The 17913-nt window shown below is 40.8% G+C and overlaps 1 protein-coding gene across 2 annotated transcripts; it reads right to left on the bottom strand.

Moving 5' to 3' along the window:
* Positions 1-315: 315 nt before the first annotated feature.
* Positions 316-17789, bottom strand: SLC35E3 (solute carrier family 35 member E3). Of its 2 annotated transcripts, XM_027542492.1 has the most exons (5): positions 17143-17789; positions 16209-16319; positions 12174-12332; positions 7101-7183; positions 316-2742 (listed from the first exon to the last, which is right to left on the bottom strand). In XM_027542492.1, exons 1-5 carry the CDS (start codon positions 17542-17544, stop codon positions 2556-2558), a joined length of 942 nt encoding a protein of 313 aa, XP_027398293.1. In that variant the 5' UTR covers positions 17545-17789; the 3' UTR covers positions 316-2555. The 2 variants fall into 2 exon arrangements, with proteins under 2 accessions (XP_027398293.1, XP_027398294.1); XM_027542493.1 differs by lacking the exon at positions 16209-16319 and having other exon boundaries at positions 17143-17782.
* Between the last annotated feature and the right edge of the window lie 124 nt (positions 17790-17913).

The following is a 17913-nucleotide window of genomic DNA, read 5'->3' as shown; positions in this document are numbered from 1 at the left end:
TCCTTTATGGTTATTTTAAAAAAGAGATAAGGACTTTCTTTGTTGTTGCTGTTTAGTCCCTAAATCATGTCCGACTCTTTGCAACCCCATCAACTGCAGCGAGCCAGACCTCCCTGTCCTTCACCAACTCCCTGAGTTTGCTCAGACTCATGTCCATTGAGTCAGTGATGCCAGCCAAGCATCTCATCCTCTGTCATCTCCTCCTCTTCTGTTTCCTTAGGTGATGCAAATTCGGGAGCTGGACAGGCCAGCATCACTCCTGCATACACATAGATGCCATCCTTCCTCTACTGGTTCTAACATGCAACTTGAAAATAAAAACATCAGGTTCTCTTTATTTATAACAGGTAAAAACTGCAGTACAGTCATCTAATATACAACAAAAAAACAAGTGTAATTATATCCTTAACAAAAGGACAGCCAGCATGTTTTCTTCCATAGCACAGAATTACTACTGGTTTGTCTCCGCGGTTGGTCCTCATCATCTGGTACATTTTACCCCCAGGAATTTCCTTTTCAAAGGAAGACGGTCTTCAGGGCAAAAAATGTTTATCAGACTCTAGTTCCAATAGTATATACTTTATTCACTTATAGATCCATAACCACCCCACCCCACGCTATCCTGCTCCAGCCTTCCTTGAATTCCTATCGACATCAGTCATTTATTACAACTCTCCCCCAACATTTATTATAACCCGCCAAGGTGTATTTACAGTTAAGAAGAATCTGTAAATGGCACAAATCGACTCAGCTGTTAGTGCACAGAAGTCAAATGATCCTCTGAAATACTGAAGTACTTTTCTCCAGCTTTTGGTAAACAATTATATGTTCATTTAAAACACAGAGAATATTCCTTAGACAGACATAACTCCTGAAGCTCATCCAGCAAGACAAATCACTTTGTATTTCTTAGCACAATAAAATGTATCTTTGGAAACTGAGAAGAACCAAAATTATTTAAAACAATAACAGAACACCACACATAAAAATCACACAACAGATTGACTGATCCATTGAAATTGTCAAAATCGATTTTCAGTGGGGCTTCGCATTTCAAATAGGCCAGGGAAAAAAAATGGTCCTAAAAGGTGTATTTTATACATGTGACATTTCATCCTCCAAAGAGCTCTTTTTCTCACTTGAAGTTTCTAAATAACATTTAGAAAAAGAAATATTATAAGAGGGATTATCTGGCTCAGTCAATTTATTGTGAGAGGTTATCAACAACTGCTTTGAATTCTCAAATGTCAAGAGTGGGAAGCCAGTAATAGATTTGGCAGTTTAATATGTGACACTATTATATTCTTAAGTAAAATCATGTATTTCCCCTAGAATTTATTTAATTATCCCTTTTAAAAAATTCATGGAACTTGTTAAATATTGACTATTTCTCTACTTCTCTTTCAAATCTTTCCTCATATCTTCACCAAGTTTCTGCTTAATCTCTGATAACATCTACCTTGACTTGCTGCTCAAGAATTTTCCTTAGCCCACTTAGAAAGGCTGACACAATTCACTCCAAACCCTTCAGTGTCAAAGAGCGCTCCACAGATACCTCACATGTGGGCGTAGGGGAGTGATGGCTGGGAGGTAGTCTTAAGCAATTATCAACATGAATTGCTCAAAGAAGCCAGGAGAACAGTCACCAGGATAAGAAGAAACCTGCTCAGCTTCTCCTGTAGTCTTTTCTTTATTTAAACATGGAGCTCTTTTATTTTTGAACTTAATGTATAGTTTTGAGAGCTCACCAAGAGAACACCCATAGAAACTGTAGTTTTTTTGATAACATTAACTTCTTACATCCACTTTCTACTAGAGGAGTAATACTTTTAGAACTGGTTTTTGCTTTATGATCTCCTTTACTGCACTTTGCTTTCTAACAATCATATGTCATTTCTGTAAATGAAAAAAGCAAGAAGTTATACTAAAACAACTAAAATAGAAACGCTGGCCTTAAATTCTGACTTGAATACTTTGGCTTCAATTATAACAGAACTCACATTGGGGACCACCTATGAGCAAGTCGAGGAATCCTATGTGTCTTTCCTTAAAAGCCATTACACATTTGTGGTACAGTGATCTGAATTTCTTTGTCACCATTATAAAACTTTAATTTCATGTACTTCATTTGATATAACCAAACCATTCTATATACTTCATAGAATAACCTTTGAAAGGAAGCATGAGCCATGCTTTAGAGGATAAAGTTTTTCTTAAAAGGTACTCTAAAAGAGAAAGTTATATTTATTTTACTTTTTAATTAATTTTATTATTATTGTTTTTTGGTCATGCCACACAGCTTGCGGGATCTTAGCTCCCTGACCAGGGATTGAGCCTGCACCCTTGGCAGCGGAAGTATGGCATCTCAACCACCGGACCACCAGAAAATTCCCAAGTAAGTCATATTTATGAATAAAATTTCCTTTGCTTGACTTTTTGTAAACGATCATTTAATGAATTTTGCAACATAATTTTCATTTCTTCTTTGAAAGTAACTTGCCCACCTAATACTTTTTCTGTTGTCTTCAGGTGACTTTTTCTCTACAAAAACCTAATTAAGGCCGTTGCACCAATTTACTCTTACTTCCTTCTTGTTCACTGAGTTTAAAATGGGTATAGGCAAGAATGCCAAATAATGTACATAACATGCCAAGACCCTGATTAATTGACAATGGATCCTTGAATAAAACATATCCTCCAAATAAAGTAATGCAGAACTTGAAGTGTCCAAACATGTTATAGCTGAGGTTTATAGATAAGGATAAAAAAGAATAACAAGCTAGATGTTTTGTATTCTCTCTCCTCACACACACACACACACACACACACACACACTAAGCAAAGGCTTCCAATGGCTGGAGAGAAGTACATGAAACACAGACTGAAGAGCAGCTCCCAAGTCTAAAGAACAGGAACTTCAGTGAAGTCCTGGGTGAATCCTAGTTTCTTCGGGTAGCTTTTAGTAATTAATCAGTGACAGGAGACTCCTTCAACTCTCCCTGCTGACCTCCCCAAAGAAGAGAGAAGGGGCTGCAATACAAAGTTGGGAAAGGGATTCAGAACAAGGTACAGAGAAGCTCTTTTGTAGAGCAATTTGTGATGCTGTTTTATGGAGCCATTTCTAAACTTCCCTTGGCAAGTGAGATGAAACGTGTAAGGCGCCAGAGGGCTGACTCAAGGGCAACGCAGCCAGTGTGCTTAAGCTTAGGAGGGAATCGGGGACAGGGGAGGGACTAGCATGAGCACCTGTGACATGCCAGGCACTGTGCCAGGCGCATATCTAACACCGTTTTATAATATTTAAGCATCGTATTTCCCTTCACTGCAATCACTCTTCTCGTTTACAACAGTGGAGGCTCGAGGATTTTAAGTAACTTAGATCACAGAATTAGTAAGTGGCAGGGCCAGAGGTCAAACATAGATGGGTCTATTTAACTCTAAAGTCCATGTTTGAGTTGAATTTAGTGCCTGTAACTTGCTGCTGGATTAAGGCAGTTCCAAATCACTGTTTATTTAAAAGGCTAACTAAAGACACAACTGGTACCTTTACAAATTATTCTTACTGAATTTTAAATCGTTTTTTCTATATGAATTAGTACTTTATTATATTTCAGATGTCTGATACGTACCCATGTACTCTTCCTAATAATACTAGAAAGAGCTACCACTCTGTCCCGGTGTCATTGTGAGGATTAACTAAGCTAATATACTCAAGGCTTCGAGCACCCAGTAAGGTCCCTGTATGTGAGCTATTTAGAGCAGTGTTGTGCTGCGCTTAGTCGCTCAGTCGTGTCTGATTCTTTGTCACCCTACGGACTATAGCCTGCCAGGCTCCTCCATCCATGGGGATTCTCCAGGCAAAAATGGGTTGCCATGCCCTCCTCCAAGGGATCTTCCAAACCCAGGGACTGAACTCTGGTCTCCCACATTGTGGGCAGATTCTTTACTGTCTGAGTCACCAGGGATGCCCAAGAATACTGGAGTGGGTAGCCTATCCCTTCTCCAGGGGAACTTCCCAATCCAGGAATTGAACCGGGGTCTCCTGCATTGCAGGTGGATTCTACACCAGCTGAGCTACCAGAGAAGCCCATTAACAGTGGTACTTACACCTAATAAACACTGGCCAGGTGCTGGACACATATTCTCTCAGACACTTACAGCAACCTAATCATGTAGGTACCATGACCCCCATTTCATAAATGATGAGAGTGGGACCAGAGATCTCCCACAACTCGCTGAGGCAGCAGCAGAGCTGCAGCTACATGCCTGGACCTGTCCAACCTCAAAGTCCTGGTTCCCTCCTCTGTTCGGAGCCCAACTAGGCAACCAGGAAGTTCTGCCTGGGCAGGAGAGCACAGGTCAGGTCACCAGGGTACCTGTGCTTGCCTGCCTCAACAGCAGTACTTTTCCTGTGGGACAGAGGACCTTCTCAAGAATGTTAATTATAACCATAATAAAATAGGCTTCATTTTCAATTATGAGCCATCTTCAAGTGCACTGGCTCCCACATGTCAGCATTTCCTTACTCCTCAGCCTTTCTTTTAAGTGGTCAAGGTCTGTTAAAGATAATTATATGAGAGGAAAGGCAAATTTAAAGAAATTCTTCAGTGAATCCTTTTGTAAATTAGGGGAAAAAACAAACAAACAAACAGGAGCAAGCTATATTCAACATCTCCAACTCCTCTAATTCTGCACTTTCTTCCAGTCGGCTTCTACATGGACACTCTGAAGTTCTTGTCAAAATCATCAGTGCCTCCACCTCACCAAGCCCCTTCCTCAATTACCTGAACCTGACCTGGCAGCAGCCTTGGACACAGCTGACTCCCCTCCTCCTCACTTGGTTTCTACACCCTCTCCTCCTTCCTCCCACCTCAACTGCTCCTTCACTGCCCCTTCCGCCTGGCTCCTGTCATCTCTGCAAACTCTAAACACTGAAGTGACCCAAGACTTGGTCTTTAGACACCATTTTTTCCTCTTCCTGTGTGCTTAGTAATGTCAGCCAGACTCACTGCTTCAAACCACGTCTATACACCACCAACTCTCTCCAGAATACCTCCAGCCAAGACCTCGATCTGGAACTCTCAGACTTGTTTCACCCCAAACTGAGCACCTGGTCTTCCTCCCCACTTCCACACCTCCTTCGGGCTGTCCTATTTCAGTCCACAGCAACTGTACTCCACCAGGGGCTCAGGCTCAAAGCTGGGTGAGTCAACCTTCTTTCCTCTCTCATTCTCCACATCCAATCTGCCTGCAAAACCCGCTGGCTCTATTTGGAAATATATCCAGAGTCCAATCACTTCTCACTGCGTCCACTGTGACTCTCCTGGTACCAAACCAGTGTAGTTTCTAAATTAGCATACTGCAGCAGCAGCAGATGGCTTCCCTTCATCTCTTGCCCCTTTCAATGCAGTAGTTCTCAACTGGGAGTGATTCTGTCACCTGGGCAAGGATGTTTTTGGTTTTCATAATTGGGGAAAAGGGTGCTACTGGTATCTGGTGAGTGGAGGCCAGAAATGCTGCTAAACATCCTCCAATGGACAGGACAGGCCTCTGCAACAAAGAACTGTCTGGATCAAAAGGTCAGTAGCACTGAGGTTGAAAATCCTTGCCTTGCCTGTTCTCAACACAATAGCCCAGAGGGATCCTACTAAAACAGACATAAAATCGTGTCCTGTCCCTGCTCAACGGCTTCACATCTCATGTAAAAGCTCTGCTCAGTTTGACCCCCTATTACTCTGGGTTCTCCTAAAGCTACCCTGTGTTCCCCCTGCTCCAGCCACACAGGTTTCTTGTTCCTTCCAGTCTCTCACCTGCTGTTCCCTCTGCCTGGCAATGCTATCCATCCCACTCTGCGTGGAGCAACCTCACTTCCTTCAGGTCTTTACTCAAAAGTATCTGTTTTGCTGAGGCCTTCCTGTCTACCTTCCATAAAACTTCACCCTGTCCCCAATATTTCACAACCCCTTCCCTGCTTCATCTTTTTCTCCTTATCACTTTACACTATCTAACACTGCATATGCACATTTCGTTTCTTATTTATAGCCTTTCTCCCCAGAACTTAAGCCTGTGAGAGCAGAGATTTTTGTCTCTTCGGTTCACCACTGTATCTTCAGTGCCTGACATACAGTAGATACTCAGTATGTGAATATTTACTAAGTCAAGAAATGGTTTACAGTGGGCGTTTAGTTAATATTTGTTGAATGAATGAATGGATGTTCTTAGGGCACATACTTGGATGCCTTGATCTGGCAGCACAAGTCCTGGCTAGACCACCCAAGTTCAAACCTGGACACCACACTTCTCGGCGGGTGACTCCAAGTGAGTTATTCAACCCCTCTGCACCTCCACTTCCTCTTCTGCAGAACAAAGACATAATTTACTTCATTGAGCTGCTATAAAAACTAAATGTTAATACACAGAAGGTGTTTCAAACAGTGCCTGGCACAGAAGAAACATTTAGTTAAGTGTTGCTTTTGTTTTTTTTCTTTAATTATTACTATTAGAACTGTTGTTATTTATTGATAGCCGTCAAATATGCTGCTTTTATACTTTGTGGACAGCTCAGTGTTCACTCATTACAGATGAAATGCTAAAAATGGGCAGCTGAGTTTGATTAAGATCTTCAAGTCATGACTTTACTTCTTGATATGAAGTAATATTGAGAAAAGCAGGCACACCCAGCCAAACAAGTACAAAAATAAACTCACAAGTCAGAGTGACTAGTCTGAAATTACTGTTACTTAGATTAACCACTCCTTTGTATTATTATCAAACTATCAATAACTGAAAAGTGATGGGAAACCTAAGTATTACCTCAGTATTCACTCAACAAATGTTTATGTACAAGGAGTGGTGCTCTGCATTAATTCTGATATGGGAAAAGCTCACTTAAGAAAATTCAAAAGCATTTATGATACAGAAAGCTAACCCATCTCCCCAGTTCACAGTTTGTTAAATCTCCATAAAGACTAAAAATAACCCAATCTACTCAATTTAGGCCATGCAATAGTAAGTGTGAGACTCAAATAAAGAAATCAATGTGACAGAGTTTTGGAGAATATAAAAGACTATACATTTGTGAATTGTTAGGAAAAGGATACGTGACTGGTGAAGTGTTCCCAATGATCCAATAAATCGACAAGTTCACCATGAAAGCTATTACTCCAGAGAGCAGGACCATCAGCTACAAATAAACCAAAAGAATCATTAATGAAAAGCAGCTGCAATCATTACAATCATCAAGTGAAAATATACTTCATCAGGAACTTCTATCAATCATTAAAAACAAGACTTTTTTTCGGCCGCACCGCAGTGCCTTGTGGGATCCTAGTTCCCCGATCAGGGTACCAAAACTGGAACCCCCTGCAGTGGAAGCGTGGAGTCCAAACCACTGGACTGCCAGGGAGTTTCCCAAAATAAGATTTTTTAAAAGAGATAATCAAGTTTGGAGAAAGCAAGAACTGAGGGTAAAAAAGCAGAATGAGTAGTATTTGAAACTGTAATTTTGTCTACAGAATCCAATGGAAAATTCTTCAACAATATGCTGACTCTGAATATAAATTTCCAGGTTAGTTTTTCTTATCTATCCAGTGAAAAATTATTTTGTAATAATTTCTTATTATAAAAGTAATATTATTCATTATGGAAAAATTAGAAAATAAAGATGAACAAAAAGAACATAAGGAATTTTTTTCCTTTTACTTTTACCAAGATGTAATTGACACACAACACTGTGTAAGTTTCAGGTGTACAGCATCATGATTTGACCTACACACATTACAAAATAGGATTCCCTTGTAGCTCAGTCAGTAAAGAATCTGCCTGCCATGCAAGAGACCCATGTTCGATTCCTGGGTGGGAAAGATACCCTGGAGAAGAAAATGGCAACCCACTCCAGTATTCTTGCCTGGAGAATCCATGGACAGAGAAGCCTGGCTGGTTACAGTCCATGGGGTTGCAACTGTTGGACATGACTGAGCAACTAAACCATAAACCAACCAACCATTATGGAATGGTTACCACAGCAAGAATAGAGAACATCTACCATCCACACATACACAAAATTAAACATATAGGAAAAAGTACTTTTCCCTGTGAAGAGAACTCATAAGGAATTCTTATAATCCCAACCACTCAGCGCAGTTAATACATTGGCATATATCCTTTCACACCTTTTTTCCTTTGAATTGCTCATTTTACTCTTATTTAAATTGAATCAGTAGGCATTCATTCGATATCCACAAAACTAGGCCAGGCCTCATAAGGAACACAATGGGTTCTTGCCCTCAAAGATTTCAGAAACCACTCAAGGACATCATAAAAATCTTTATAACATAATCACAGCTTATATTTACATAGTGCTGACTAAGCAACAAGAATTGTTCTAAATATATTACATGTACTAATTCATTTAATTGTTGCAAACAGCCATGAGAGAATAAAATATTTTCCCTTTTTACAGACAAGAAAACAGCACAAAGAGGTCAAGTAACTTGCCTAAGACACACAGTTAGTAAGTGGAAGGGCCAAGATCTAAACTCAGGGCAGTCTGCTTCTGGAGTCTCTGCTCCTAACTGGCTCTGCTCTGCTACCTCTTAACCAAATGAAGCTTCCCCAGTGGCTCAGCAGTAAAGAATCTGCCTGCAATGCAGGAGGCTTGCACGAGATGTGGGTTCGATCCCTGGATCAGGAAGAGTCCCGGAGAAGGAAATGACAACACGCTCCAGTATTCTTGCCTGAAAATTCCCACGGACAGTCCATGGTGTCAGAAAGAGTCAGACACAACTGAGCAACTAAACAACAGTGCGATACAAGACGCACAGCTCAGGCAAGAAGAGAAAATTAGTCTTGAGCTCTAACCTCATTAATAGGCAAACAGGCAATAGGTTATATAGGCTTCTCTAGACAGGAAATGTCCTTTTGGGCTGGAATAGCAAGAAAAATCTTTGGATTTCAATGCATGTTTAGATTAGAAAAAGAAATAACAGGGGCAGGAAACAGTATGGGTCAAAGCAGAGGAATGAAAGCCGAGGTGTGTGCATGGGACATGAGTAAACCTGCTTGGCTGAGGATGGGAGACAGTGGGCTGTCCCACTGTAGACACGCAGGACATGCTGTCCACACATATCCCGCAATTTCATTTTAAAAGTCAGAAAACAAGTCAGAGAAAGAGAAATATCATATGATATCGCTGATATGTGGAATCTTAAAAAAAAAAAAAGATACAAATGAACTTTTGTATAAAACAGAAACAGACTCACAGACTTAGAGAACAAACTCATGGTTACTGGGGTGAAGGGTGGGGAGGAGGGACAGCGAGGGAGTTTGGGATGGACATGCACCCACTGCTTTACTGAAGATGGACAGCCAACAGGGATTTACTGTAGAGCGCAGAGAATTCTGCTTAATATTCTATAACAACTAATTGGGAAAAGAATTTGAAAAACAACAGATACATGTATATTGAATCACTCTGTTATATACCTGAAAACAACATAACACTGTTAATCAACTATACGCCAATATAAAATAAAAAATTTTAAAAAGGTTATAAAGCCATTATCTACTGCTGAAATAGAATTCAGAGAAAATATTAGTTACAATTTGAATTATTACGGAGTTTAAATTCCAAAGAAAACATGTCATATTTGAAGACTCTTTCTGTCCCATATGGGTTTTCTCAGTTTTTAAATCAGTACAGTTGTAACTAGACCAGGGGAGTTGGATTTGCAATCTTTTAATTAGAAACAGTAATACCTTACTTTCGTATTTTAAACAACAGTGAGGCTCACTAAATTTTTAACTAAAAGAAATTTGCCCCTTAAAGATTTTAAAAATTGTTTCTAGGAATGTATCATTGTTAATTTTACAGAGTTTACAGTATGTCACAAGCCTATTTCTTGATGACCTTCACATCATTAAAAACACAATTACACTTTGAGACAATGATGCCCTCTAGAGACAGGAAGAAATGAAGGTGATTCTCCCTTATTCAGTGGTCTCAGACTGCTGTGCTCTTGTTTCTTTGACCTTTATTTATGGTCTTTCTGCTGAGGTCCTCATTTCTAAATGTCAGAGGACCAGTCACATAAAGCCTCTCCCCTCCTAGTATAAGGTGCCCAAACTACAGTGGTTTGATAAATTACCACCACCAACAAAACAGACATGCCCATGCCCTGCATTAAATGTATGGGAAGCAGAAGTTCCTTTCCTAAGTAGGGGGACTATACTTTCTAACTTGATTAAAACAATGTCCCCAAAGTACAGACCCCTTTGATCTGGCAATTCCATTCTAAGACTCTATTTCACAGAATAAAAAGTCCCAGTTCATAAGGCCACATGTACAAGGCTGTTTATGCAATATTGTTTATGGTAGTTAAGAACTGCAACTATTATACAGCCATCAAGAGAATGATGTGAAGATATTTTTATGAGACATTGTTAAGTGCGAAAAGTAAGATATAGAAAATCATAAGTCCCTGCTAACACAGCAGGGTCCCAAAAAATCCTTGCTTGAATTTCTAAAAAAAAGAAAATCTGTGCAATATGATCCCACTTTTGTAAAAGAAACAAGTGTATAATTTACGTATACATATGTGTATGTATGCTTGGGCATGTTTATGTGTTTATATGAGGGTATATACAGCACAGAGAAAAATATGCAAGAACAAACACTAGAGTGTTAACATGACTTACTTCAAGGAGAAGGAGTGGGGTAATGGGATGATGAAGTGTGTCTGGGTAGCGGGGCTGGGGAAAAGGAACCCAGAATAAAAACAGCATAAGTAATATGGTTATATATATATGAAATTAAATATACACACACATGCATGTATCTGTGGATTCAAAAAGATCCATGAAATGATCATTACCAAAGCGGTAAAGGTGATTATCCTAGTGTGGCAGGATTCACGGGGACTTTCACTTTATAATTTTATGTATGTTCAACAATATATACAATATAAACTACTTTTTATTGTGATATTATCACAATAAAATCAACAAAGCTATATTTTAATTATAAAACAATAAATGCCCAAAATATTTGTGGGCTATATAGCCTGGCATCACTGTGGAAGGTGACTGCAGCCATAGTGGAAAAGCCAATATGGTTTTTCCAACAGTCATGAACGGATATGAGAGCTGGACCATAAAGAAGGCTGAGCACTGAAGAACTGGTGCTTTCAAACTGTGGTGCTGGAGAAGACTCTTGAGAGTCCCTTGGCCAAAAAGGAAATCAAACCAGTCAATCCTAAAGGTCATCGACCCTGAATATTCATTGGAAGGATTGATGCTGAAGCTAAAGCTTCAATACTTTGGCCACCAGATGATGTGAAGGGCCGACATGATGCTGGGAAAGATTGAAGGCAGGAGGAGAAAGGGGCGACAGGATGAAATGGTTGGATGGCATCACTGACAAGGATATGAGTTTGAGCAAGCTCCAGGAGATAGTGAAGGACAGGGAAGCCTGGTGTGCTGCAGTCCATGGGGTCGCAAAGAGTCAGACACAACTAAGCAACTGGACGACAAATAGGCATGCTCAGCATAGTGACCAGGCATCAGAAGACCTGAATTCTAGTCCTGGTTTTTACCACTGACTAGCTGTTGCACCCTAAGCAAGTCCCTTAACCTTTCTCTGCCTCAGTGTCTTCATCTAAAGAATCATCTTTGGGCTTCCCTGGTGGCTCAGTAGTAAAGAATCCGCCTGCCAATGTGCAAGAACAGGTTCAATCCTTGGTCTGGGAAGATCCCACATGACTCGGAGCAACCAAGCCCATGCACAGCTACTGAGCCTGTGTTCTAGAGACCAGGAGCCCCAGCTACTGAGCCCACAGGCCGCAACTACTGAAGCCGCCCGCCCCAGAGCCCACCTCCACAAGAAGAGAAGCCACCGCAATGAGAAGCCCGCGCACCGCAGCTAGAGATTAGCCCCTGCCTATCACAGCTAGAGAAAAGCCTGCGCATCAACAAAGACCCTGAACAGCCCCAGAATCACTACTAAATACATAATTAAATTAAATTAAAAAAAAAAAAAATCTTACCTTGCCTCCCTTAAAGTGTGATTATAAAGATTAAATGTGAGAATGGATCTGAGCTAGCACTCTGAAAACTAAAAATTGCATTAATAATTATTACTGTCTTGTTTCTTAGACACCCACCCAATTAGAACTTACCAAAGCAGAGACTGACCAGGGACCAAATATTCCTCCTTCTGCGAACACTGGCTCAAAGAAGGGCACAGCGACCAGCAACATGGCAGATGACATTGGGGCCTGGTAGTACAGCAGCTGCATCGAGTTTACTTGCAATTCATGCTGTTTGGCTCCTACCCACTGAAATTCAGGAGAGAGAACAAGTTAGGCAAAAAAAAAAAAATGGTACTCAACAAAGAAAAGATGCAACTTTGGCCACAAACACAGGAATGAGGAGCAGGGCTCAGGGAAGAGGAAATGCCTAAGATATCAAAGATCAATAATATATATGTATATCTTGTAAGTTCCTTGCATAAAAGGAGTTTTCTATATTCCATGTCTGATCATTGATTTTCTTACTATTAAAGGAGGAAAAGAAATTCTCTCTTCCCTCCAGATCCTAGTAAATATGGAAAATCAATGCATAGGTATCAGAGATCTTGGGAAAATTAGGCATGAATGGATATTTATAAGCAGGAATAAGCAGGCTAATCTTCATAAGCAGGATAAGCAGGAATACAGATGCACTGTCAGACTTCATTTCTTTCTAAAAATGGCCCCCAAAATGAAGACTGGGAGGCAGGGCGGACTCTTAACTGGAGACGAACAGAAACCTCATTTATCCCAGGTGGCCACCAACGTGTGTGGTCAGAAAGGTATGTGAGGGCTTTTCGTTAACTTCAGAAAACTCAATCAGTGGCAGAGTAGAAGGAACCTCCCTCTCTATGGCTGACTTTTCTGTGAAAAATCCCCCCTAATAAACTATAGATAATCACAACCCCTAAAAAGGCTATCCTTAGAACAGACACTCCACAGCCTCAAACCCTTTCAGTTCTCAAAATGCTTCAGAAATATAACTGAAAAAGAGGTTTAAAGAAAGTTTGATAGGACTGTCTGAATATAAGACCTGGCAAGAACAGCCAGGCTTTTTTGAATAACTGCTCCTACATAATTCTTTTTCCTGTAGGTCCGGGTATCCTGTTACATAAATGCTAAGTCTATAGAAATTCACCAAGACAAAAATAGAAGAGCCGGAAATGTGAAGCATTATCCTGCCAGCCTTAATAAGAGTCTGCTGTGAACATGAAGGACAAAGAGTTGATTCTTTTGCTTGGGACACCACAGTGAGCGAAAATGAATGCAGAGGGTGTACGCACAGCCCTGCGTGGCCTAGCAGCCTCTATGGGCAGTTGCGTGTCTGATACGAGGTAGCAGGCCCAGCTGGAATGGTGGTGACTCTCAGGCCTCCGCTTGCCCTCACTGCAGCGCAGCCTGGCTTCTGCTTGTCACCCTTCTCATGAAACTGCCCCCCAACAGGGCACCTTCACCTCCAGCAGCCACACTGATGGACTGCCCTCGTCCCCCTTCCAGCTGGAGCCCTCTGCAGAAACTGCAACTGCTCTTGGAAGAACTTGACCTCTGGTTTGTGCTGCTTTCTCACTCACCTCTTCCTTCCCTACTATCTGTAAGGGAGAGGTCTGGCTTTCCTCTTACCTCCCCAACTTACCTTTTCCTACCACTGACACCTAGAGCTCTGACCTTCTTCCTTGAGCATCCTTTAAGTCACTCCTTTAACAGCTTACTGATCATTTCACTTAGATCATCTGCAGGAGCTTATTTAAGATTAAGCTGATTACTTTTTTCCCCAAATGAGCTCCTCCTGTGTTGCTCCAATAATTAATGATACAATCTCCTCCAAGGATCAGACTCATTTTCAGTAGGGTCTGCACTCTCACATTCAGTTAGGTCTTACTACTTCTTTCTCCAAAAGGTGTCTGGAGTTTGTTTTTCCTTTTCATGTCCAGTACCACTGTCCTTGTTCATGTCCTTCCTGTCTTCCCCTTAAACCATGGAGCACTTTCTGACTGCTCTGCCTGTCAACCTGTCTTCCCTTTTATTCATCCTTCACTGCCCCCAGAAGTTTCTAGAACATAGGAAATGATCAAGTTACTGCCCTCTCTGAACTCCAGTCCTGGTGTCTGCAAGATCAAGGGTATACTTCCTCCACATGATACTCAAGACTGTGCCATCTGGTCTCACCCACCCCTCAGCCTTGTCTTTCCACCATGCAACTACAGTCCAGTCTCACCAAAAAGAACCAACTTCTCCAAAAATGCTCTGTATTTTCACACATCATTGCAAAGAAAGACCTCTGCTATATTACTCTGCTAAGCAAATTCCTATGCGTTCTTCAATTTGAACTTTCCCATAAAGCCTTACCTCACCACCACCTCCTTGCAGAACTGTCTCTCTTTCCATGGTGTTCCTCAGAACTTTCCTCATACCCTGAGCTACACTACCTGTGATCAGCCTTCTCCATGCATTTCTTCGATACTGGATTATAGCTGCTTTTCATCTCTGTATCAAGGCTGAGTATAAAGCAGAAAAAATGTCTGCTGAATGGAGGAAAGACTCAATCATCTTTCTACAACTAAATCTAACAGCTCTTAATTCATCTTAACTCTTTCAGCTCTTAACTCATCTCTTAATTCCTTTCAATGCCCTAGTTGTATGAGAAGAAATAACTTGGAAATTATACAAGGATACAATAGGAAAATACAACTTTGCTTAAAATGAATTTTTTGGGGAATATATCTATTCTGTAACCATAACTTTACCATTTACCAATAATCAAAAACTTTGCCCATAACTTAGTCTAGTCTACAATCATTCCTTAGTCAATCTCATTTCAAATATCTACCTGAGAGATACAGAATTCTTTGATTCCAATCTATAGCAATTTTGAAACTTGTGTGAACAAAAATGGTCATATTGGCATGGCCAGTGAGTACTATGAGTACTCTGAATTGAAGTTATACGTAAAGGATACAAGAAACTCTAACGTTCAACAAATAAAATTTCTTGCTCTAACAAATAATTCATACTGAATCCAAAAAGTCCATTTAACAAAAAAGATAAATAGTATCTAATTAAAAATTTAAACTCATTGAAGTATGCCCAAATGCAGTTTTCTTAAAGCACAAACCTGAGCTTCCTCTGATTTCTCTCTGGAGTAAAAGAATATCTTGGGGCCAAGTGACAAGACTGAGTGGGTGCTCCATCCTTTCATGTCACTGCTCTCTTTTATTTAAACTGCTTCTCTGCCACTAAGAAACTTATTCAACCCCAGAATTTTCATATAACAATGTTTCTGAACTAACCAGTACTAGAAAATGCTAAGGCTGCATTATTAAATTCCTAACATTCATAATAAAAATGCCTTAGTTTACAACTAGTGGATGCTTGTGAACAAAGTAAAATTGATCACACATTTGGCTCTGATTCCCCATGCAGGCATACCCAGAATTTTCAGTCCAAGGTTTTCAGTATAGAGAAAATACTGTTTCACTGTACCCTTCGTCATTCATTATTCTTTTCCCCACTATATAAGAAACAAACAAAAAATACTTGTTGAGATTTTATGGTAATGAAGGAAATAAATCCATGAACAACTTTTCAGTAAATGCCTCCCACAGGCAAGGCATCAGGCTAGTGCAAGAAGTGAGATACTCATTGCTATAAAATACTGACAGAGACAAATCATTAGAATATATAAGCTGTAACAGCAGCATATCTTTTGAGGTAAAGATTTACAAAATCTGAAATTTTCCTTTCCTGTTCAATTTTTTGGATCTGTACTTACTCCTTCATAGTAACATCATAATTAAAGAGTAAATGATAAATACCATAAAACCCATGAACACAATCCTCAAGTAAAAAAGTCTTATTACTCATTTTGTAAGGATTTCCCAAAAACATTATACCATCACCCAAAACTCAGACTGTGAAGTGTGGGTATTATACACTTACAGACAGGTAGGGAGACACTTGGTGAACACCATACACCCACATTTCTGTCTCCTTTCTTCTCTTCAACTTGAGTCAGACAATTTATGCAATTATGCTTTCTTCCCAACAGTCTATTGTCTCTATACTGTATTGCCTAAACCTTGGGGCACAGCTTCAAAATTTATGAAACCTGCTAAAAGGCACATAAAGAAAAAAAAAATTACCAACCACTTGATAAAGGGATGTAACTAAAACACCAAGAGCAGCAAACACCGTTCCAAGGAAATTAAACTTCACATCGTAATAAGAATTTAGGATTACACCTAAAGTTATAGGAATCTGTAAAGAAAAAGAAGTAGATGCTGTTCAGATTAAATTTATGAGACATAAAATTTGTATTCCTTTCACAGTGTCTTACAAGGTTAACCATAAAAATGCCACTAGGAAACAATGAACCTCTACAAATATTCTTCCATGTGAAAAAAAAAAAGAACTGTTAATCCTACTTCCTCAAAGTTGAATAAAATAATTCTATATTTTTGTTCACATTTAATTTTATTTAAAATTCTGGGTAAAATAATGAGTCGATGCATTGCACTTTGCATGAAAATACCACATGCGAGCACATCGGAGTAAGTGGACTACAAAACTAGTGTCTAAACAACATATAAACACAAGGGTATAACAAAAAAAGCATTAAGATTTTAAGTTCTGTAAGTTATGAAGTACTAAAATTATTTTAGCCCATCTTTTTTTATGTAAAGACTATGAAACCTCTGCAGCATGTCAACACAAACATATCCTGAGAGACACTTAACGTTTATCATAAAGTCAGTTTGAGATTTTCCACTTAATCCGATACGAATTTGCATCACTCAATACAGCTTTCTTTCTTACTCAGAAATCACAGCATAAGGATTTCCATCAAACAGTAGTTACTAAAACTCACACAAGTACAGTCTACTGTGCTGAAAGCCCAACAGAGCGCCAAGATGGCTTTTTTTCACCTTTCCCAAATAAGCGTGAAGTTCACAAATGACTCAAGTGTGGATTTTACGATCATGGGAAAGAGGATGGCGCAAGGTTACGCAAACTTCCCGGGGGAGAAAGATGGTCCAGGTGAGTTGTTAGAGGCGCACCTCACCCGCCTGAAGCTACTTACCAGCGTGAGCCGTATTTTGGTGGAGAAGGTTTTCTTGTAGCAGAGGGTCTGGATGACTATGATTACTGGCGTGGTCATGGCCTTGGCCAGCTGATAGGTGCCTATGGTGTTATTCTGCAAAGATAAGTTGGTGAAGACCACAAAGCCACAGAAGCTGAGGGCCAGGAGGAGGAGCTTGGAAGGCGGCAGACTTTTAGGGGCAAAGATATCCAGCTTCTGGCAGACGTACAAGCCCAGCCAAGTGACCACGAAGTGAACCAGGGTCAGGCTCATGTTGGGGAAGCCGTAGTGGACATAGATCCATTTGTTAAGGAACACAATGCAGATGGACACCAGTAGGTTGAGTAGGAGCCCGGCCGCGATGCGCCCGTTGCCCCGTACTCGATCTGCCAGCGATGCCATGACTCTTGCGTAGCCGGAGGCCGTCAGCCTCGGAAAGGGGCGCCCGGCCTGTCTCCGGCTGCCCTCTCCCTCCTCCGCCGCCGCCGCGTTCTCGCAGCCGCCGGCTTCACGATCCGGCTACGCAGAGACATTCAACCTTCGGGTCCCAGCAGACTAGCAACCTCAGTGAAGCACACATGCTCTGCCGCCGCCCATTCAGTCTGCGACTACGCGGCAGCGCGTCCCGCGCGCCCCGCCCCCTTTCACCCGTGGTCACGTGGCTCAGGGCACCCGCGCTTCCGCCCTCGAACAGTTAGCTGAGCAGCCTCACCTGCGCAGGCGCGTGGCACTCTGGATGAGGCGAGCCGAATCCTTCTTGCCCTACCACCT

Source organism: Bos indicus x Bos taurus, chromosome 5 (genome assembly GCF_003369695.1).
Source record: "Bos indicus x Bos taurus breed Angus x Brahman F1 hybrid chromosome 5, Bos_hybrid_MaternalHap_v2.0, whole genome shotgun sequence".
NCBI lineage: Eukaryota > Metazoa > Chordata > Mammalia > Artiodactyla > Bovidae > Bos > Bos indicus x Bos taurus.
Note: the sequence above shows the minus strand (reverse complement) of the source record. Positions and strands in the feature narration are given on the sequence as shown.